Here is a 16,892-nt window from a genome sequence, read left to right as displayed (position 1 = left end):
GAGACTCTGCCACTGTGAGAAAATGTAAATTGATTTCCCTAACAAAAGCACACACACACACACACGGACAACCACGTTCACAATTTTTCACGATTGTGTTCCAAAGCTAGCCCCCACCCGGTTTGGACATAGGATGGAATATTGTAAGCAAATGTAACTATACTTTCTGCCGTTTTGCCGTCGACCGCCGTCGAAGGATTTTCCTGCACGCTCCAGTGGATCGCTTTTCCTCGTGCCGAACAGTGCCGCCGCTGAGGCCGGCCCCAACCCGACCGTGTTATCAGCCTGCTGCTGCTGCTGCCGCTGGGGCTTGGTCCAACAAACGCTTTCTTCCATACAGCAAACGCTGCCGGAAAAGCGAAAACTTCACTTTTTTTCTCTCTTTCGCTAGTTTGTGTGTGTGTGTCTGTGTGTTACATATCGGTTCGCTGTGTACCTTGTTGGTTTCTTATGCGAATTAGTTAGGAGCATAGCACTGCCAGTGGCCAAACACAAGAGCCGGCAGCAGGCGGTTCCCCTTTCTCTTCCCGCGAAAGAAACGCTGGAGGGGAAATCAATAAGTTTTCCGCTCGATATTTTCCACCTTCATCCGCGGGGCGTCCACTGGATGGCTGGGGGTGAGGATTGCGGTTGGCATGTGTTACATGAAACACGGGCGACAAGTGGACGTGTGGGTGTGCACATACATGGCGACAAGGTGTACACTACCGCTCCCGCAGTACATCGGTCAAAGAGCTTGCTGGCATGCTACGAGCGACACACCTTTGCCGTTTTTACGCCCAGCAATTGCAAGGGTGCTTTTCCATTTTCCACACAGTCGCCATAATCATTGGGTGCTGCGATTTTAAACGGAAGGTTGTTCTTAATGCTCGCCAAATGCTAGATGCACATCATTTGCGGTTCCACAGAGGAGTCCAGAAAGTCAGTGCGCGAGTGATGAAAGTGATGGCAAGTTGCAAATTATGTTGGCCCCGATTCGCTGTACGAACCGATGCTTTTTCCTTCCATGCTATCCAATTGCACACACACACACACGCGCGCACACGCACGGACAGTTTTGAATGAATCACGACGGATGGTGGTGGTGCCTGGCAGCAACAATCGAGTGTGCAGCGCCGTAAGTGACGAATTTGGCTCGTTGTGACTGCAATTTTCCCATTTGTCATCAGCGACTGGCCTTTGGGTGTAAGGTGAACAACACCGGTGTGGTGTTGGTGGAATGGTTTTCATTTTCTCACAATCACGAACGGACGGAATGTTATGCCTGGTGGCCCCGAGAGTCACCCCCTTCAAGAGTTGACATTGTGGAACGCACTCGAACGATAATTCTTCACCAATTCTTCACAATCGAAGAGGAAACAGACACAAAGTTACACACCACTGTTTGGATTGCGCTGTCTCGCGGAGAGAAAAATCCGATCACGACGACGACGACGATGACCCAGCCCCGCGACCAGCACAAAACTACACTTAATTCCCGGAATCAATTCCACGGGCACGGGAGGGTTTGTCTCGTGTCAGATTTTCCCCGTCGTGAAGCCGAAACACATTCACACGCACGGGTTTTTGCCTCGGCACGGCACACGGCGCACATCCGAAAAGTGCCTACTACACACCCTAAAAACTACGTTGGCTGCGATGCACGAGCGAACATTGTGAAAATAGGACCCGTCCGTAAAAAAACGTCTCCTTCCTTCGCAGCGGGGACTGAAATTTGCTATCGAATTTCTGTACGCTGGAACAAAGTGTATGGAGCGAAGGTGGCGCCCTGACAGCGCTTTGACAGCAAGCGTTTCGTTCACGGTGTGTATATGACGGTGGCGCAAATCTGACCAAGCGTAGCATTTTGATGAAATGGAAACATATATTTTTTGTAAAAAAACAATGAATTTATGGTAATGTTTGCTATGCTATTTGATAAAAATGCCAACTGGGTGTATATTAACCTTGACATTTAAAAAAATAGTGTTTAAACTTTACTTTTAATGCTGTAAAAATGTGTTAACAGTATTGCTTACTCTTGTAGCCATCGTTTCCATGCTGAAAAATCGATTTGTTATCGTAAATTTATGATACAACAATATAAAATCCCATTTACAGTTTCACACAGGACTAGGAAGCTACCAATTTGGCCAAAATTCAAGCCCTTGCAAATTTCAAATATTTTAACGGTTGGGAGTGCTTGAAAATTAACCAGCATAAATAACAACTCGAGCAAAAACAACAACAACGAACTGCATTCTTAATCGTAAGGCACTATTTATTATGTGTATCATTTTTGTGCAGAAAACAGAGTTCAACAATGCATTGCGAAGTTTGTAAACACACTCACATACACATCATATTACATGCAGGGGGCGTGTTTTTGCCTACTTTCACATCTAATCAATACTAGCGTTCTATATTGGCCTGTGAGGGAGGAACTAGTGGTATACGGTACTGCAGCCTGCGCTTTCTGCTTCCATCCAGTCGCATCAATGCTCTGCAACCACAGCATAGGAATGTGTACGGCGGCTACATACATAACGATAGTGGATTGGTTTCATCAGTGTTAGGTATATAGGAGGGGGGGTCCATAAACAGCCGATTGCGTTATTAAATACATTCTCTACTACATTGTAACATTCACGCTTTTGCCAACAGGTTTCGGTTTTGGTGTCATCCGTTTTATCTAACAACCTCAGAGCGCTGATTCTCGAAACAGCGATTTTGCCTTTTGCTACTGCTACTACTACTACCACTACTAAACTGTTTACAAAGCTGTAACATTCTCACGTTAATTTAAACTATCCCTTTGCTGTAACACGCTTTCAGTCTAATGCACCGATAAACGCTTTCATAAGTTAATAGTACGCAGTGTGGATGTTGTTTAAATAGTGATATATGTCTGGCTGCATATGCGTCCACTACTTTGCATACCACCCAGTTTTATGCACCTATTAGAACACGCTAAAAAGCTATGCATCAACACGGAAAATATACACCTAGGGATAGTAGGGTCTAAAATCACAATTTGAACAATATTGTTGCTGTTGTTTTGTGTTTCGTTTGTCTATCATCGGTTCTCTCTTATCAATCAGAGTTTTACAAAACGTAACCGCTTCCCTCACTCAGTCGCTCAGTTCTATCATGTATCGTACAATATCAATCCTTCTCGTTAAATATTTGTTTGTTCATAATGGCCTTGCCTTGCTGTGGGGGCTACAGGAAATCCTAAAAAAAAAAAAAAACAGCGGACTTGCACACACGCACCAGTTTGTGGATTGGTTTCGAACCAACTAGAAATGGCAGAGAATCTCATCTACATAACCTACTCTACGATTAACAACTAAAATAAAATCAAAGTAAAGGTATCGTGCGCAACTCGCTTATCCCATTTCATGTTCGCGCACCGTCGCGAGCCGTTTCTCACGTCGTCATTTCTGGTGGTGGTGTGGATGATGATGATGATGATTCTGGCGACGCTTTAGCAACGTTAGGCTCGCGTTCGGATCGCTCAGCGAGTACGTTTCCGGCTCAAACACCGGTGGATACTCCATGTTGGGATAGTCTGGAGAGTTGCGTGCGACGGCTACCAGATTGGGACCAAAGTTTGGCATCAGCACGGTGGTGGAAGGTGAGCTGGAATCAGAGTTTGATTGTCCAGATCCGGGCGGCATGGGAGTGCTGCTGTTTGAAGAGCCTCCTTCCATTGAGGGAGGTGCTTGTACCTGGAAAAGAGGTTAATGTATTATTATTCCAGCTACAACGAGCCGGGACCACCAAGCAATCTTTCGAGAGCCTCTCCGGAGCTTGAGAGGCACAGTCATGACCAACAGGTATTCGAAGCCGCTTAGCGTACAGCATAACACGCGAAACAATTAATCCTCTGGAATGCTTTAAACTCTCTAAAAAGACCTCGGTGAGCTGGTCATGTCATGAAAGTGGCACCGAACGACCCAACACACAGTCGATACGTCAACCCGTAAACCCGGCATAGGCGTACGTTTGTCAACGTTTCGTGATTAAGATTGAATCCTTAAGTTGGGCATATAACTACGTCATTATTTCCCCATTTAGCGTACATACCTTCGGGAAGGAAATCGGCGAAAACACCTCATGATCGATCACAGCCGGTGGACTGTCGCTACTGCCATGGGTATGATGGTTCTTGCCAAATATCGCCCGATGCAATCCGGGCGAACCGAGCAGCTTCTTCTCCTTGGCGGTTTTCGTAGATCCGAAGCTAAGCTTCGTAAAATACGAAGCACCCCCATTGCCGCCAGTGCCACCGCTAGCACCCCCGTTCCCCCCGCTAGCACCACCGACACCTCTTTCGGGGGCAGAGTTTTTGCGCATGTTTTGCAGTTTGCTCGAGTTCTCCTTAAAATCCGACGAACTGTTGCACGTGTTGGATTTTTTAATACCACCACCACCACCACCACTCGTGCCACCACCGCTGTTGCTCCCCGCCACTGCCGTCTGCTGAAAGAGCAGCGCGGAATGGTGTTCCAAGGCCGCATTTAGCTCGTTGTTGTTTTTCTTCCCACCAAGCCCACCGACGATCGCGGCGAACGGTGCCAGCGGATGCGCCTGCGGTGGATGGGAAGGTTGATGTTTCAGATTCACGTTCACCAACATCGTACCCGGTGCGGCCGGCTTATCGAGCTGCTTCGTTTTGAGCGATTCCTTATCGTTATTGTTGCTGGTGCCAGCGGCCGCACCGCCGGAACTGCTCGATTGCTTAAACTGGAAGAGCTTCTCACTGCTGGCCTTAATGTTGTCGAGCCGGGCAATGACCGCCTTGTTCTTGCTGCGCTTGAAGCTGTCCCGCAGCGATAGTGAGGCGGACAAACCGCTCGATCGGTGCTGTTCGGGAGCAACGCACGGTCCGGCGGTGCTGAACAACGACGAGGAACTGGTGGCCGATCCGATCACAACCGTGCCTTCCGGGTGGGTTGTTGTATCGCTACCGGATGCTGCAGCCGCCTTCCGATCGGAATTTATCCAATTAAATGTTTTTTTCTTTATCGAACCACCACCACCGCTACCGTTACTGCCACCAGGGCCATTGCCACCGTTTCCATTCGCTCCGTTGCTTCCACTTCCTCCAGCACCACCATTCACACCCGTACCAACCCCGGCAGTCGGTCCAACCACCGTCGGCCGACCCGGTTTGTTGCGCTGATCGAACGCATCATCACCGGAGATCATTTCGTACCCAAAGTCACGCAGCTTTTGTCCCTCCTTGCTGCGCGTGTACAGAATGTCCTCATCGTCCAGCTTGAAACTTTGCGCGTAGTCGGGCGTGATCGGGAGCTGACGGCGTTGTATTTTGTTCACCGCTTCCGGGATGGCAGGCGCTGAAGGACCCGGCTGTTCCGATGCTCCTCCACCACCACCACCACCCATCACCATCATCCGTCCCTTACGGTCATCGAGCTTCTCCACACCGAGACAGACGCGCTTGTTGTACATGTCCTGCGCTTCTTCCGCCTGCTTCTGCAGCATCAGATCCTTCAGCGTGATCATCGACTGCAGATTGCTGTGCGAGTGTGTGCTCGTGTCCCACGTGTTGCCCGCGTGTATCTTTGGCACGGAAAAGTCCATCGCTTTCGACGTTTGAAAGTCAAACTCGACCAGATTCGGGTTCGACGCGTGGATGTAGTTGTGGGGCGAGATACGCTTACTCTTCCGGGTCTGGTTTAGCAGCTGCTCGGTATCGGCGAGCAGTGTCGGCGTTGCCGGTTCCCGGATAACCACCGATGGGGGTGGTGGTGGTGGCGGTGGTGGTGGCGTTGGTGTAGCCGTTCTTGGTGGTGGCTGTGGTGGTGCCGGAACCGGCGGAGTGGCCGTTTTTTCACTCGCACTCGACACAAGCGATAGCATGCTGATGCTAAAATTTTCACCATCGCTACCCGCAGCACCCATCGAAAAGCCGGCAATGGCAGCGGCAGACAGTGGGAAAACTTCCGTCGAGGCGGAAGCCGTCCCGATTTGCAGTCCGCCCGCACCGGGCACTTTGCGATAACTTTTAAACTGTGATGTCGGTACGGGCATCTCGCTCGAGTTGCTCTTCTCCACGTTCCGGTGGGAGGAAAAGAAACCAAAGAATTTGCTACCTTCGCTGGTGGTGCCGCCGCTTGTACTTGACGCCGAATGGGACGTGCCGCCACCTCCGGTTCCATTGCCATTTTTACCACCGCCCGACGATCCGTGGCTTGCATCGGAACCGATTTTGGTGAACTTTTTTAACGAACCAAAGTTTAGATGGTACCGATGGTCCTGCTTCGAGGAGGTCGGTGTTCCATCCGGACCACCGGCCGTACTGCCGTGGGATGATGCTGCTGCTGTACCGGGCCCGGCTTGCGGTGATGGTGTGCACAGCAGATTTAGCTTCGTGGTGCTGTCCATCAGCCCGAGCTCATCGTCTGAACTGTCCGTTTCGGTAAACAGTTCCCGGGAGCTGTGATGGTCGGCTGGCTCGCCCGCTATCAGGCTCGCCGCACCCTTCAGTGTCGCCTGCCGAATGTACTCCATCCACTGGACGAGCGCTTCCTGCGTTTCGGCCGCAAAGTAGAACGTTTTGCTCGGATGGTACACCTTGAAGGCGTGCGGACGCGAATGCACCTCCTTGGCGAGCGAAATCGTAAACCCGGACAGGAATATCATACAGTTCGCTTTCGTCGACTCTTTCCGATTGAACCCGTACAGGGTGGTGTCGATCAGGACGAAGTAGTACTTCGCCCAGTACGACATACCGCTCCGATCTTTCGTGCGACGGTACAGGTGGCCCTGGATGTCACTGACGCAGAGCGTTTTCAGCGAAACTTTGCGGCGTTTCGACAGCAGCGAGTTTTTCTTCTTCAGCGTTAGACTCTTGGTTTTGTTCGGTGTTAGCAGCTCGGAGCTGGTGTCCGTGGGTATGCTCGGTACGGCGGACGAACTAACGGTCGAAGGAATGGAAATGATTTCACTAGAAGGTGTGAGCTTTGTTGGTGGAATCGCTGCCGCTGGCCGGGAAGCCGGAACCGGTGGAATGGCTGTCCGTTCGGCCGGTTTCGGTGGTGTGGTGACGGGCGTTCCCTGTGCCATCGGCGGTGCTAGCGGTTGGGTGCGGTTTTGCTTCAGATCGATCACATTGGCCAGCTTCGACTTGTTCGGGCTGTCCTCGCGGCTGTCGAGCGTGTTGCTGAGCGAGGACACGAACCCGGGTGCCGTTTCGGGCTGATGCACAATTGCCACCACTGTCGCTTTCGATGGTACGGGTGCGACCGGTGTTGGCGGAGGTTTTTCCGGGCCCGGACCGCCGATTGTGTCGAGCGTACGTTTCGGGCGTGGCGGTGGTACCGGTGGTGCTTTAAGCAGATGCTCTTTGCGCGGTTCAATGGCCGGTGGAACATCGGACAGCTCGTCGTCGTAGGCCGGCGTGCTGTAGCTTTTATCCAAGCGACCACGCTTTACCATTTCCCGGTTAACCACAACCGTATTGATTGCTTCTGCCACTTCTGGATCTTTCGCTAGTTGCCGCTGCATTGGAATTGGTTTCGTGGCGGGTGTTGCTATATGGCTTCCAACAACCGGCGTGGAGCTAACAGGGGAAAAAATGGGAAAAAAACATTGGTTAATATTGTTAATTGGTACAAACCTTTTCTGGTGATCATCTTACCTTCCCGAGTGTTGTCCGTTGGTAAGCGAAGATGTGGCTGGCGTCGTACGCGTCGCGAACGATTCAAACCGCTTGACGCGCTCGGTAACGGTCGGTGGACTAACGACTGGCGGCAAATCTTCATCGACGTACGGTATCGGTTCGAACGTTTCCAGCACCGTACTGTCCACCTGGCACGTGTACTTCGTGTCCACATGGCACTGGTCAGCTTTCGAGCTTGACTCAAACCGTACCACCTTCGAAACACCCGCCTTGTACGCTTCACTATCGCCCTGCTCCCTGCTACCACCAACCCCAGTGGGTTTTGCACCCACGATCGACCGATCGTTCGGCGGCACCGCGGCACAACATTCAATCTCCTGCGGAACAATGTCGGGAAGTGAACTTTTCAGCCCACCGAAACTGCTACACTTTGCCGAACCACTGCCCGCCACACCCGACGATCCATCAACGCTACTAGCAGCACCACCTCCGCCTCCAACCAACCCAAGGCACGTGGTCGTTGGTCGTGGCGCCATTTCCAGCCCAAACCCAAACGAAACCGATTTGTCACGCAAACTTTGCAGTTCGCTCGATAGCAACGGTTTCCCTTTGCGCTCCTCCCGCCACGACGAAACACCGACCAAATCTTTAAAGCTCGACAGCGTGTGCCGCCGTTGCAGTACGGCGCGCGGTTTGGGTAGATAGAGCCGGATCTCTTTCTCCGTCTCCTTTACGTCGGTTGGCGTTAGGATATCGCTGCCGTCCGATTCGGAGTCGGATGGAGCGTGCTTTTCCGGGACACGGTCGAGCGGGAGCGAAAAGTCCTGCAGCGCGAACGTGTCGGTAACGCGCGGACTGGGCAAACTTTCGCCCCACCTGTACGGGATGATTCGTTTTTTGCTCGGCAAGCGGTACGGTTTGATGTAGATTTGGCCGTAGATTTTCATATGTTTTGGGCGCTTCTTGAGCGTCAGTAGGACATCTGTAAGAGGAAGAGAAGAACGGTTGTGATTATAAAAGTGTTTTTAAGTCATGATTTTAGCCATTTATTCGATAGAAATGACAGAAAAATGGCAAAAAAACTAATGCAGAAAGGGGCTAGGGAGCAGCACAGGGGTTGCAGCACAGGTACTACGGTGTTGAATACCGCCTACAAGATCTTCTTCCTAATCTTACAAGATCGACTTGTCCCACTCGTCGAAGAGATAGTCGAAAACTATCAGAGGATTCCGAAACGGAAAATCAACCACTGACCAGATCTTGGAGAAGTTGGCGGAGCAGCAGCTCCACTCCTACCATCTCTTCATTGATTGTAAAGCCGCCTATGACAGCATAGTCAGGGTAAAATTGTACGACGCAATGGCCAACATCACATGCCAGGTGAAGGTGGATGGAAAACTCTCAGGGCCCTCTGCTACCACCAAGGGCTTGCGCCAGGGAGATGAGCTTGCCTGTCTCCTTTTCAACCTGGCGCCAGAGAGAGCCATCCGCGATTCGGAGGTGGAAACTTGCGGGACCATCTTCTATAAGTCAATCCAGATCCTGGCATACGCTGATGACATAGACATCATTGGTTTGAGGCTCTCCTATGTAGCAGAAGCTTATCAACGGATCGAGCGTGCGGCACAGAACCTCGGGTTAGAGATCCGTTGGCGACCGCACCTTCGAAGTCGTCCAAAACTTCACCTATCCGGGGTCAAAAGTCAGCCCACCGACAACAACATTGATGTTGAGTTACGCGCAGCTGAACAAACTGCCTCTGAGACATGGACTCTGTCCAAAACTGACAAAGCCCTCTTAGCCGCGTTCGAGAGGAAGATGCTCAGAAGGATTTTTTGCCCCGTATGTGTGGAAGGACAATGGAGGAGCCGCTAAAACGACGAGCTCTACAAGCTGTACGATGATCTCACCATCCGTGCAGCGAATTAGACTCGCCAGGCTCCGGTGGGCTGGTCAAGTCATGTGAATGACACCGGACGACCCAGCCCGTAGAGACCTTTTAGGCCGTCCAAACGGACAGAGGAGGAGTGGTAGGCCCAAATTGAGATGGAGTGATGGCGTTGATGCGTCCGCCAGAATGGTCGGGATAACGGATTGGCATACGACGGCGCTAAACCGTGAGCGGTATCGAGGATTGTTGCAGCAGGCCAAGACCGCAAAGCATATAAATGCATATAAATTATTGTTATGAACCTAAAAATTTGACTATACGGCGTCTAGCCGTCATACTTTAAATAAATAAATATATAAGGCTAAAAATAATATTTTATCTACTTTTTGTACCTTTTAGCAAAATTATAAATTTTTTAGTAAAATTTAAAGTAAAAAAGATTTTTTTTTTCATTTTTTTTACTATAAAAATGATACAAATAGGGATCAGTAATGATTAAAATTATAATTTAACTTATTAAAACCATTAAAAAATTAATAAAAAAATGATAAAATGGCTAATGAATACTTTAACTAACTTTCATGACAACTTATAAGAACTTTTAATATTTTTTTACTTAATTAACGGTTAATTTGAATATTACTTTTATGTCCTAAACACTCATGCACACGTTTCACCGTGAACTTGCAAGTGAACACAGCTTGCATACAGTTGCGCCCCGTACAACTTGTGAGCCTGTTCTACTCCATTCGCCATTATTTTTTGTTTATTCTGCTAGAACGGCTTGGCCGAATTGGGAAACAATTGTATTTATCGTTAAAAAATAAAATCCGAATTTCGTTTTTTTGTTGCCACAGTACACTTCTCCCTTAAGAACTCGTACACAAACCGCAACACAAAACAATAGGATAAACAAAAAACCGAAAAGCGTCCGCCGGAGGAGGAGGATCCGTTCGAAGGCAAATAATGCAATAATTATCCCAAACAGAAGTGGTCCCGAACAGAAGTCCCGATCCTTTCTGCTGCTGCTTTTCGCTGTCTTTTCTCCGTTTACGATCGACTGATCAAACGGCACTCCACACGGAATAGGCTGTGTGGACCCGGTACAGCGATGCAAGCGAAAAGGATAATAAACACACACAAAAACCGAATAACACAAAAGGACAACGCTGCAACGAGCGGAAGAACAAAGCACATATGCCTCTCTACCTACCTGGTGGTGATTCCTGTAGCTGCTGCAGGACCTTCTTGTACTCCCAGCCGACCACAGTCTGGTAGTTGATTTGCACTATTTCATCGCCGTCCTCGACCTTGCCGGAGTTGTGGGCGGGTGAGTTGAACTTTATTTCGGTAATGCTGTTGCCGTCGTCGCCGGTTTGTCGCCGTCGTAGAAATGTTGCGCCAGCATCCGAAGGACATGGAAACGAAGAGAAGGAAGAAAAAAAAACACCCCAAAGAACGGATTAGCAACGGATGACGTATTTTTCGGGAGAGGCATTTGCGCGCCTAATTAGAAAGGAAAAGGCTTTACACGGGCTCCCGGTCGTGTATTGTTTGAAGTGATGGCAAAATAATGTTTCTTTTGGTACCTACCGGTGTACACCGTGGAAGCTTTGCATGATCAGAAAGCCGAGATCCGACTCACGCTTCTTAAGCGTCACAAGATCTAGCGAGGCCGGCTGCAGTATGATAGGATCCATAATATCTTTAATGATGTACTCTCCGATGCTTTCTAACTTTTTGGCGTTTTGCCGGATCTAGACGGAAGACAACAAAAGAGGGGAGGTGCACTAGTTAGTGAATTCCTTCCGTTCGGGATGCTGGGTTTCACTTACCGCCTGTACCGGCATAAGAGAAAATCGATCACGCATCGCAACGGTGGCCACTTCCAGCCCGAACCGCATACACTGTTTACGCAGCTCGTCGAACTTCTGCTGACCTGTAACCGGGTAAACGATAACGCAATTAGGTGCGGTCGAACGAAGCGAAACATTAGCAACGTTTCCCGCTTTCCCCCTTCTACCTTTAAACGGTGCCCGATCGAGCCATTCGATCAGCGCTTTCAGGTGCGTGATCGTGCGTGTAATATCCTTCAGCACCGACGTTTCTAGCTTCTCCTGGTCGGAGAATTCCAACTGTTTGGACAGCGAATGGGCCGCGGTCGCCACATGCAGCGCCAGGAACTGTAGATTTTCCTTATCCAGGTTGTAGTTCTAATAGAAGCAACGGGAAGAAGACACACATGAGGATCAAAAGCTTTATTTGCACGATTTACGTGATTTATCACCGGTTCGATGGTGGTTATTTGCCGGAGGGGCTGAACGACACGAACAAGTTTTTGGTCCCGGGGGCACTTCCGGGCGGTTCTGATGATAAGCAATCGTGCAATAGTGCGTTTGGAGCTAAATAGCCGGCACAGCTAGGCTTCTCTACCACAAAAAAACCGGGACAAACAAACGTGTTCCCGAGAACGCGGAAAAGAGAGAGGTCCGCACAACACGGTCGTTGTTGTTATGTTTGGCCGTGTGAGGTCTGTGTGCATAAGAATGTTCTCTTTTTATCTTTCGTTGCGCAACGAAACACGCTGGAATGAATGTGCGCCGTAGTAGCCGTATGTGCCACCGTGCAATGTGTGTGGCGGTCTCAGGCCGGGTGTTTGGTACTTCATGTTTGTCTTTCCAGAGTCCCCCCCCCCCTCTCAAAACGGGGCGACGATAAAGAACGGAAAAGCGGAAAAAAATGGTTGGCTGCTGACTAATGCTGATGCAAAACTGCAAAGCAAACACACACAGAGCAAGACATAACAAAGTGGTGGAGGTGTGGATGGGCTACAAACACGAGGCACCAGATAAAAACATGATGCAACATGCATGATGCAGCGGATGCCCGAGCGCAACCGTGCATTTCCAGTGGGCAAGCGCACACAGAACGGCGCACAAAGCAAACGGGAAAGGAAGGAGTTTCCCATCCCGGGAAAGCGCAACCGAGCAACAACAAAAAATGGCAAGTGTGCGTGTGTGTGTGTGGCCTATGGGAATGGGTGAGTGTTTTTGATGGGCATCATCACCCGGGAACATGGTGCCGGGAAGGTCAACGGATGAGCGTTCTGTTTTGGGGCAACGAATGCGAATTAAACGGGGTTAGCTCCGGCGAGTGCTAATTGGCATTAGGTTTATCAATGTGTGCCCGTGCCATACATTGTTGTGAGTGGTTGCGGTCCAAGCGGAATACAAACTATCAATCTTCATAATGTTTTCTGTTACGACCAAAAAAAAAGAGACCAAAATGGAACCAATTATGGGGACTTTAACTATAGAAGGTTTTAAAGCATAATTTAGATAATTGATTTGTAATAATACAATACGGCTTCATGCCGTAATACTGGAATTATAAATAAATGATTTGTAATAATCTGTTCGTCAGAATTCTAAGTCGTCTAAGCCTTCTAAACAGAGACTACTGGTATTTACTTCTTCCATCCATCGTCTATCGTGAATGAACATTTTTGTTGTTGGAAAAACGATTGGGTTTAAGACACTTTAAATCCATATGTCTGTTTTCTTCTTCCTTGGCACTACAATCTCGACAGGGTTTGGCCTGTCATTTCTAGCTTTTTGTGACTTGATTTTACCCGTAGCAAAGTAGTCTGTCCTGCGTACGGGAAGGCAGGCTCTGGCTGGGATTTAAACCCCGTTCCTGCCGTGTGAAGACCGGCACCGCTGTCGCCACGGCCATCGGCCGCCCATATGTATAAGAAGAAATATATTTCCTAGTGATCTGCTCAATTATTAATTTTTTTTTTGGGTCATTTCAATTATGTTTGGATAACATTGTACAGCATTAACCGTTGATCAGTCGAGGTGTTACTTTGGAAGATTAGTTTGTGCTCTCCGACCTCTCCAATTGACATACAAAATCCCTCATTTCAATGCAAAGCATTTTTAAACTAAAGGCAAACACTCAAAACGGAATAAATCGGAATGAGTTTGATAGCTTCGTAGGGGGAATAAAAGCTTCTTTGTATCTATTACTTTTAGTCCCTGGGAAGGACCATTGGGCAGCAGTCATAGTCACACCCATTCTGATGGCCGCTGTATCATCATGATGCAAGTTATTCTCTTCCATAATTCAGATAGATTCTTGTCATCCATCCTTTCAGAGACACATAATATACTTGAAATAGTTCTAGTCATAATGGTTGCCAAGACAGAGGGTCAATCGATCCCCTCGAAGTCCCCGATAGAGTTGAAGCTGCAGCTAAAGTTGAATAAGCAAATCCAATGGTGTACGGTGCCTTCGGCGTTCTACGCCATAAAAATTCCGTTGAGAAGTAGGGTAAAAGACTCGAGAAGGCCTCCCCCCTGACAAAATTTGTAAGCCACTGTAGGATTTACGCCTAAATGTATGCAATCCGCAGTACACGTTGCGAAACAGCTTCACAGAGTGCTTTCAATGTGGTCAAAAATGGTTGAATAAAGTCGAATGAAATATTGCTTATTATTCGATTAAAACCCCCTCTCTCTATCTTGACCATTTATATTGGCTTACAGGAGCTACGTACTAATTTTTGGTCACGCTAGAGGTGGCCAATCAGGCTTATAACATACACGGTGTTCCCGGACTGTACACCGAACATTGGTTCGATGGATACTTGTTAACGAGCATAGATATTCAGAAAAGGAGGACAAATAAGAATAATAACATTTCAAATCACTTCTTACAATGCATATTATCATGCTCTTCTCACTGTATGGTAACAGTATTAGGGAACAATGCACAATGTTTATATCAAACGAGTTATGGCCATACAAAAATTCCACTGTGCAATAAAAATGACAGGCCACAGTGCTGCACACTAAAGATTCTAAAAAAAAGCCCCCCTTCTCGAGTCTTTTACCAGAAGTAGTAAATATACCGACTATGTGGATCATGTTTCATTTTACCACACAACTTCCGAACGTAAAAATACAATAGTTGGACAAGCAAAGCGAGCTCAACAGTAACAATAAACAATTTTAAAACATTTGTATTTACGTTCCTCCACCAGTTCGTTGTGATTGCGCCCCTTATTTTTTTTAAGTTTTAACCATAAACATCATTCCCAAAAGGAAGTTTTGTTTCAAAACACATTTTGCTTTAACCCCAAAAGGTGTGTGTGTGTGTGTGTGTGTAACAAGTGTGTCCGCAACAAGTTCAAGCGATGTTAAAACGTATGTTTTAAATTAACGTTTTGTACTCTTTCCAACCCGTAAACAAGCTTATACTTACAAAGTTTTTCAGATTTTCCACCGCCTCCAGCACGATTTCTTGGTGGCCGATCACGTGCATACCGAGCTGCTCGAGCTCGTACGGCCGTATGTTGAGCAGCTGCTTTCCGCCGACCCCATTGTTGGTGAACGATTGCACATAGTGGTACATCGAGTTGTCCAGGCCTTCGAGTTCGAGGGTGGGGCGAGAATGTATGGAAGAAAATAGATTAATGCACCCGATGATCATTTTACTGCTGGCGAAAATAAATGGGATGAGCATGCATAAATCATTAATTGACGGTGGATCTCCCAGCAGCTGTGGTGGTCGGGAGACTGACACTGCCACTGTTGACAGTTTGTCCACTAATTAGAGAACCGGTGCGGCTTCCGTTCGTTTGAGGCGCACCCTCGTTTGTGCAGCCGATTATGGGTTGCGGTTGCGAAAGGTCACTTGAGGATTCTTCTTATCATCTGCCGTGCCGTACCTAAAATTGCTTCACACCCGGCGTAAAGTTGCGTGCAAAAACACACACCCAACACACTGCACTCAACGGAATTGTGCCTGGTGTGTGGGGAACCCCATGCTGACCTTATTGCTTTATGTACGAACATTGATGATACGTGTGAGCGCACGACGAGTATGATGGTGGAATGTGCCACCAGCATTTGCTGAATTGCATTTCGTGCCATTACTTCCGATCGTTCGACCAGTGCGACCTGTAGTGCATTTGGATTTTTTTTTATTAACTTTCTGGTAGATGTTCGATAAGCCTAAAAGTATGCAATCGCTTTACATTCTCTCAATGTTATCCTGCTAAAATTATACAATAAAATAATTGTTCCACCACTAATCACTAGCATCTTGTTAGCCTTACCTTTCAACCAGTCGGTGACCATGTCCGGGCTCCATTCGGCAACGTTTATGTAAGCCATCGTGGGACTGATGATTGAAGAATCGGAAATCTAATCCCGGTATTGGTATATGAAATCTAATCCGCGAGCTCCACACAGTTTGTATCTCCCGTATCCCCGAGGAACCCCCTGCTGGAGATCGAACCACAATCACACAAACACACACACACACGCGATATTGCGACGCGATCAAGGGATAGTTGGCGCGGGTCGGGGCTCTTTTTATTTTTTTTTTACTCTCCCTTTTCCCGTTTTATTCGGTCATCCTATTAGTCATCAAAGCTGCGTACACACACAGCTTCCACCAAACAGCATTAAATTGATGATGCTAATGAACCTGCCCGCTGCCGTACGGAACCACCGCGTCGGAACACTTTTCCGCTTTTTTAATCTAAATCATTCGTTGCATCGCAGCACACACACACACAAACACTCACTTGCTATACACACAAAAATCGGTTCCTAAGTAAGAACCTTCTTTTTTAACTCCGGAACAAGTGTAACGAATTGGGCCCGTCCGTTTTTGCTGTTGTTGCTTTTGCTACATTCTACCCCCACTTGTGCACTGCTTTTCTGCTGGCGTTTGGAGTCCTAAAACTTGCACGCTTTCGAGCAAAACACTTCGAACGCACGCAGTACGACACTTGTACGGGTCACACGGTTGGCACTAACATTCCGCCCGACGGCGGCCAATTTGCGATTGGCGACCAGCTTTTCAGGTCGGGAGGACCGTACGCGGATTCTTTCTTCGTTCTGTGTGATGATGCTTGCGTTCCGATGCCTTCTTTGCTCGGATGCCACCATAACACGGGATGGACATTCCACTACTGTTCTGGCGCGGAGAAAAGTGTTGCAATCTGTGGTTGTTGTTTTGCGTGCGTATCTAGACACTGCAAGATTTATCGATGATTTTCACAATAAAACATTTTTATCGTATATATTGTCTAGTTCTACGCAAGCTATGGCTGAAAATGCGGTTTAAAATCCTCAATTTATTGGATAATCTGTAGCTATTTAACGAATTACAGTCATTGTCAAGCACTAGGTGGATTCGGCAGCGGTTTTATGTCAATCTGTCAGTATGTTGCCATAATTATGGCTATTTGAAGTTAACATCGGCACTTCAATACCCAACTAACAAAAAAATTCTACAAATTATTAAATAAAATAAAGAAAAAGAAAAAACCTTAAAATAAAAAAACGTACAAAG

The 16,892-nt window shown here is 47.9% G+C and overlaps 2 protein-coding genes across 13 annotated transcripts in view; both read right to left on the bottom strand.

Moving 5' to 3' along the window:
- Positions 1–1,760, bottom strand: part of LOC118512535 (phosphatidylinositol 4-phosphate 5-kinase type-1 gamma) — a 47,484-nt gene extending 45,724 nt beyond the window's left edge. For 9 of the 12 annotated variants that reach the window (XM_036057103.1, XM_036057102.1, XM_036057099.1 and 6 more), the window contains exon 1: positions 1,617–1,760. The gene's annotated coding sequence lies outside the window, so the exon portion shown is untranslated. Of the gene's footprint in view, positions 1–163; positions 1,296–1,315 lie in introns of those variants that run through there. The other 3 variants (XM_036057092.1, XM_036057091.1, XM_036057093.1) reach the window with 3 other exon arrangements.
- A 475-nt stretch (positions 1,761–2,235) lies between these two features.
- Positions 2,236–16,490, bottom strand: LOC118512533. Its single transcript, XM_036057085.1, has 9 exons — positions 15,646–16,490; positions 14,790–14,953; positions 11,545–11,734; positions 11,357–11,460; positions 11,115–11,278; positions 10,735–10,877; positions 7,649–8,612; positions 4,069–7,570; positions 2,236–3,710 (listed from the first exon to the last, which is right to left on the bottom strand). The coding sequence occupies exons 1-9, from the start codon at positions 15,701–15,703 to the stop codon at positions 3,417–3,419; spliced, it is 5,583 nt and encodes a 1,860-aa protein (XP_035912978.1). The 5' UTR covers positions 15,704–16,490; the 3' UTR covers positions 2,236–3,416.
- Positions 16,491–16,892: the final 402 nt, after the last annotated feature.

The sequence above is a fragment of the Anopheles stephensi genome, chromosome 3 (assembly GCF_013141755.1).
Source record: "Anopheles stephensi strain Indian chromosome 3, UCI_ANSTEP_V1.0, whole genome shotgun sequence".
Lineage (NCBI taxonomy): Eukaryota > Metazoa > Arthropoda > Insecta > Diptera > Culicidae > Anopheles > Anopheles stephensi.
This window is presented reverse-complemented; position numbering and strand designations above follow the sequence as displayed.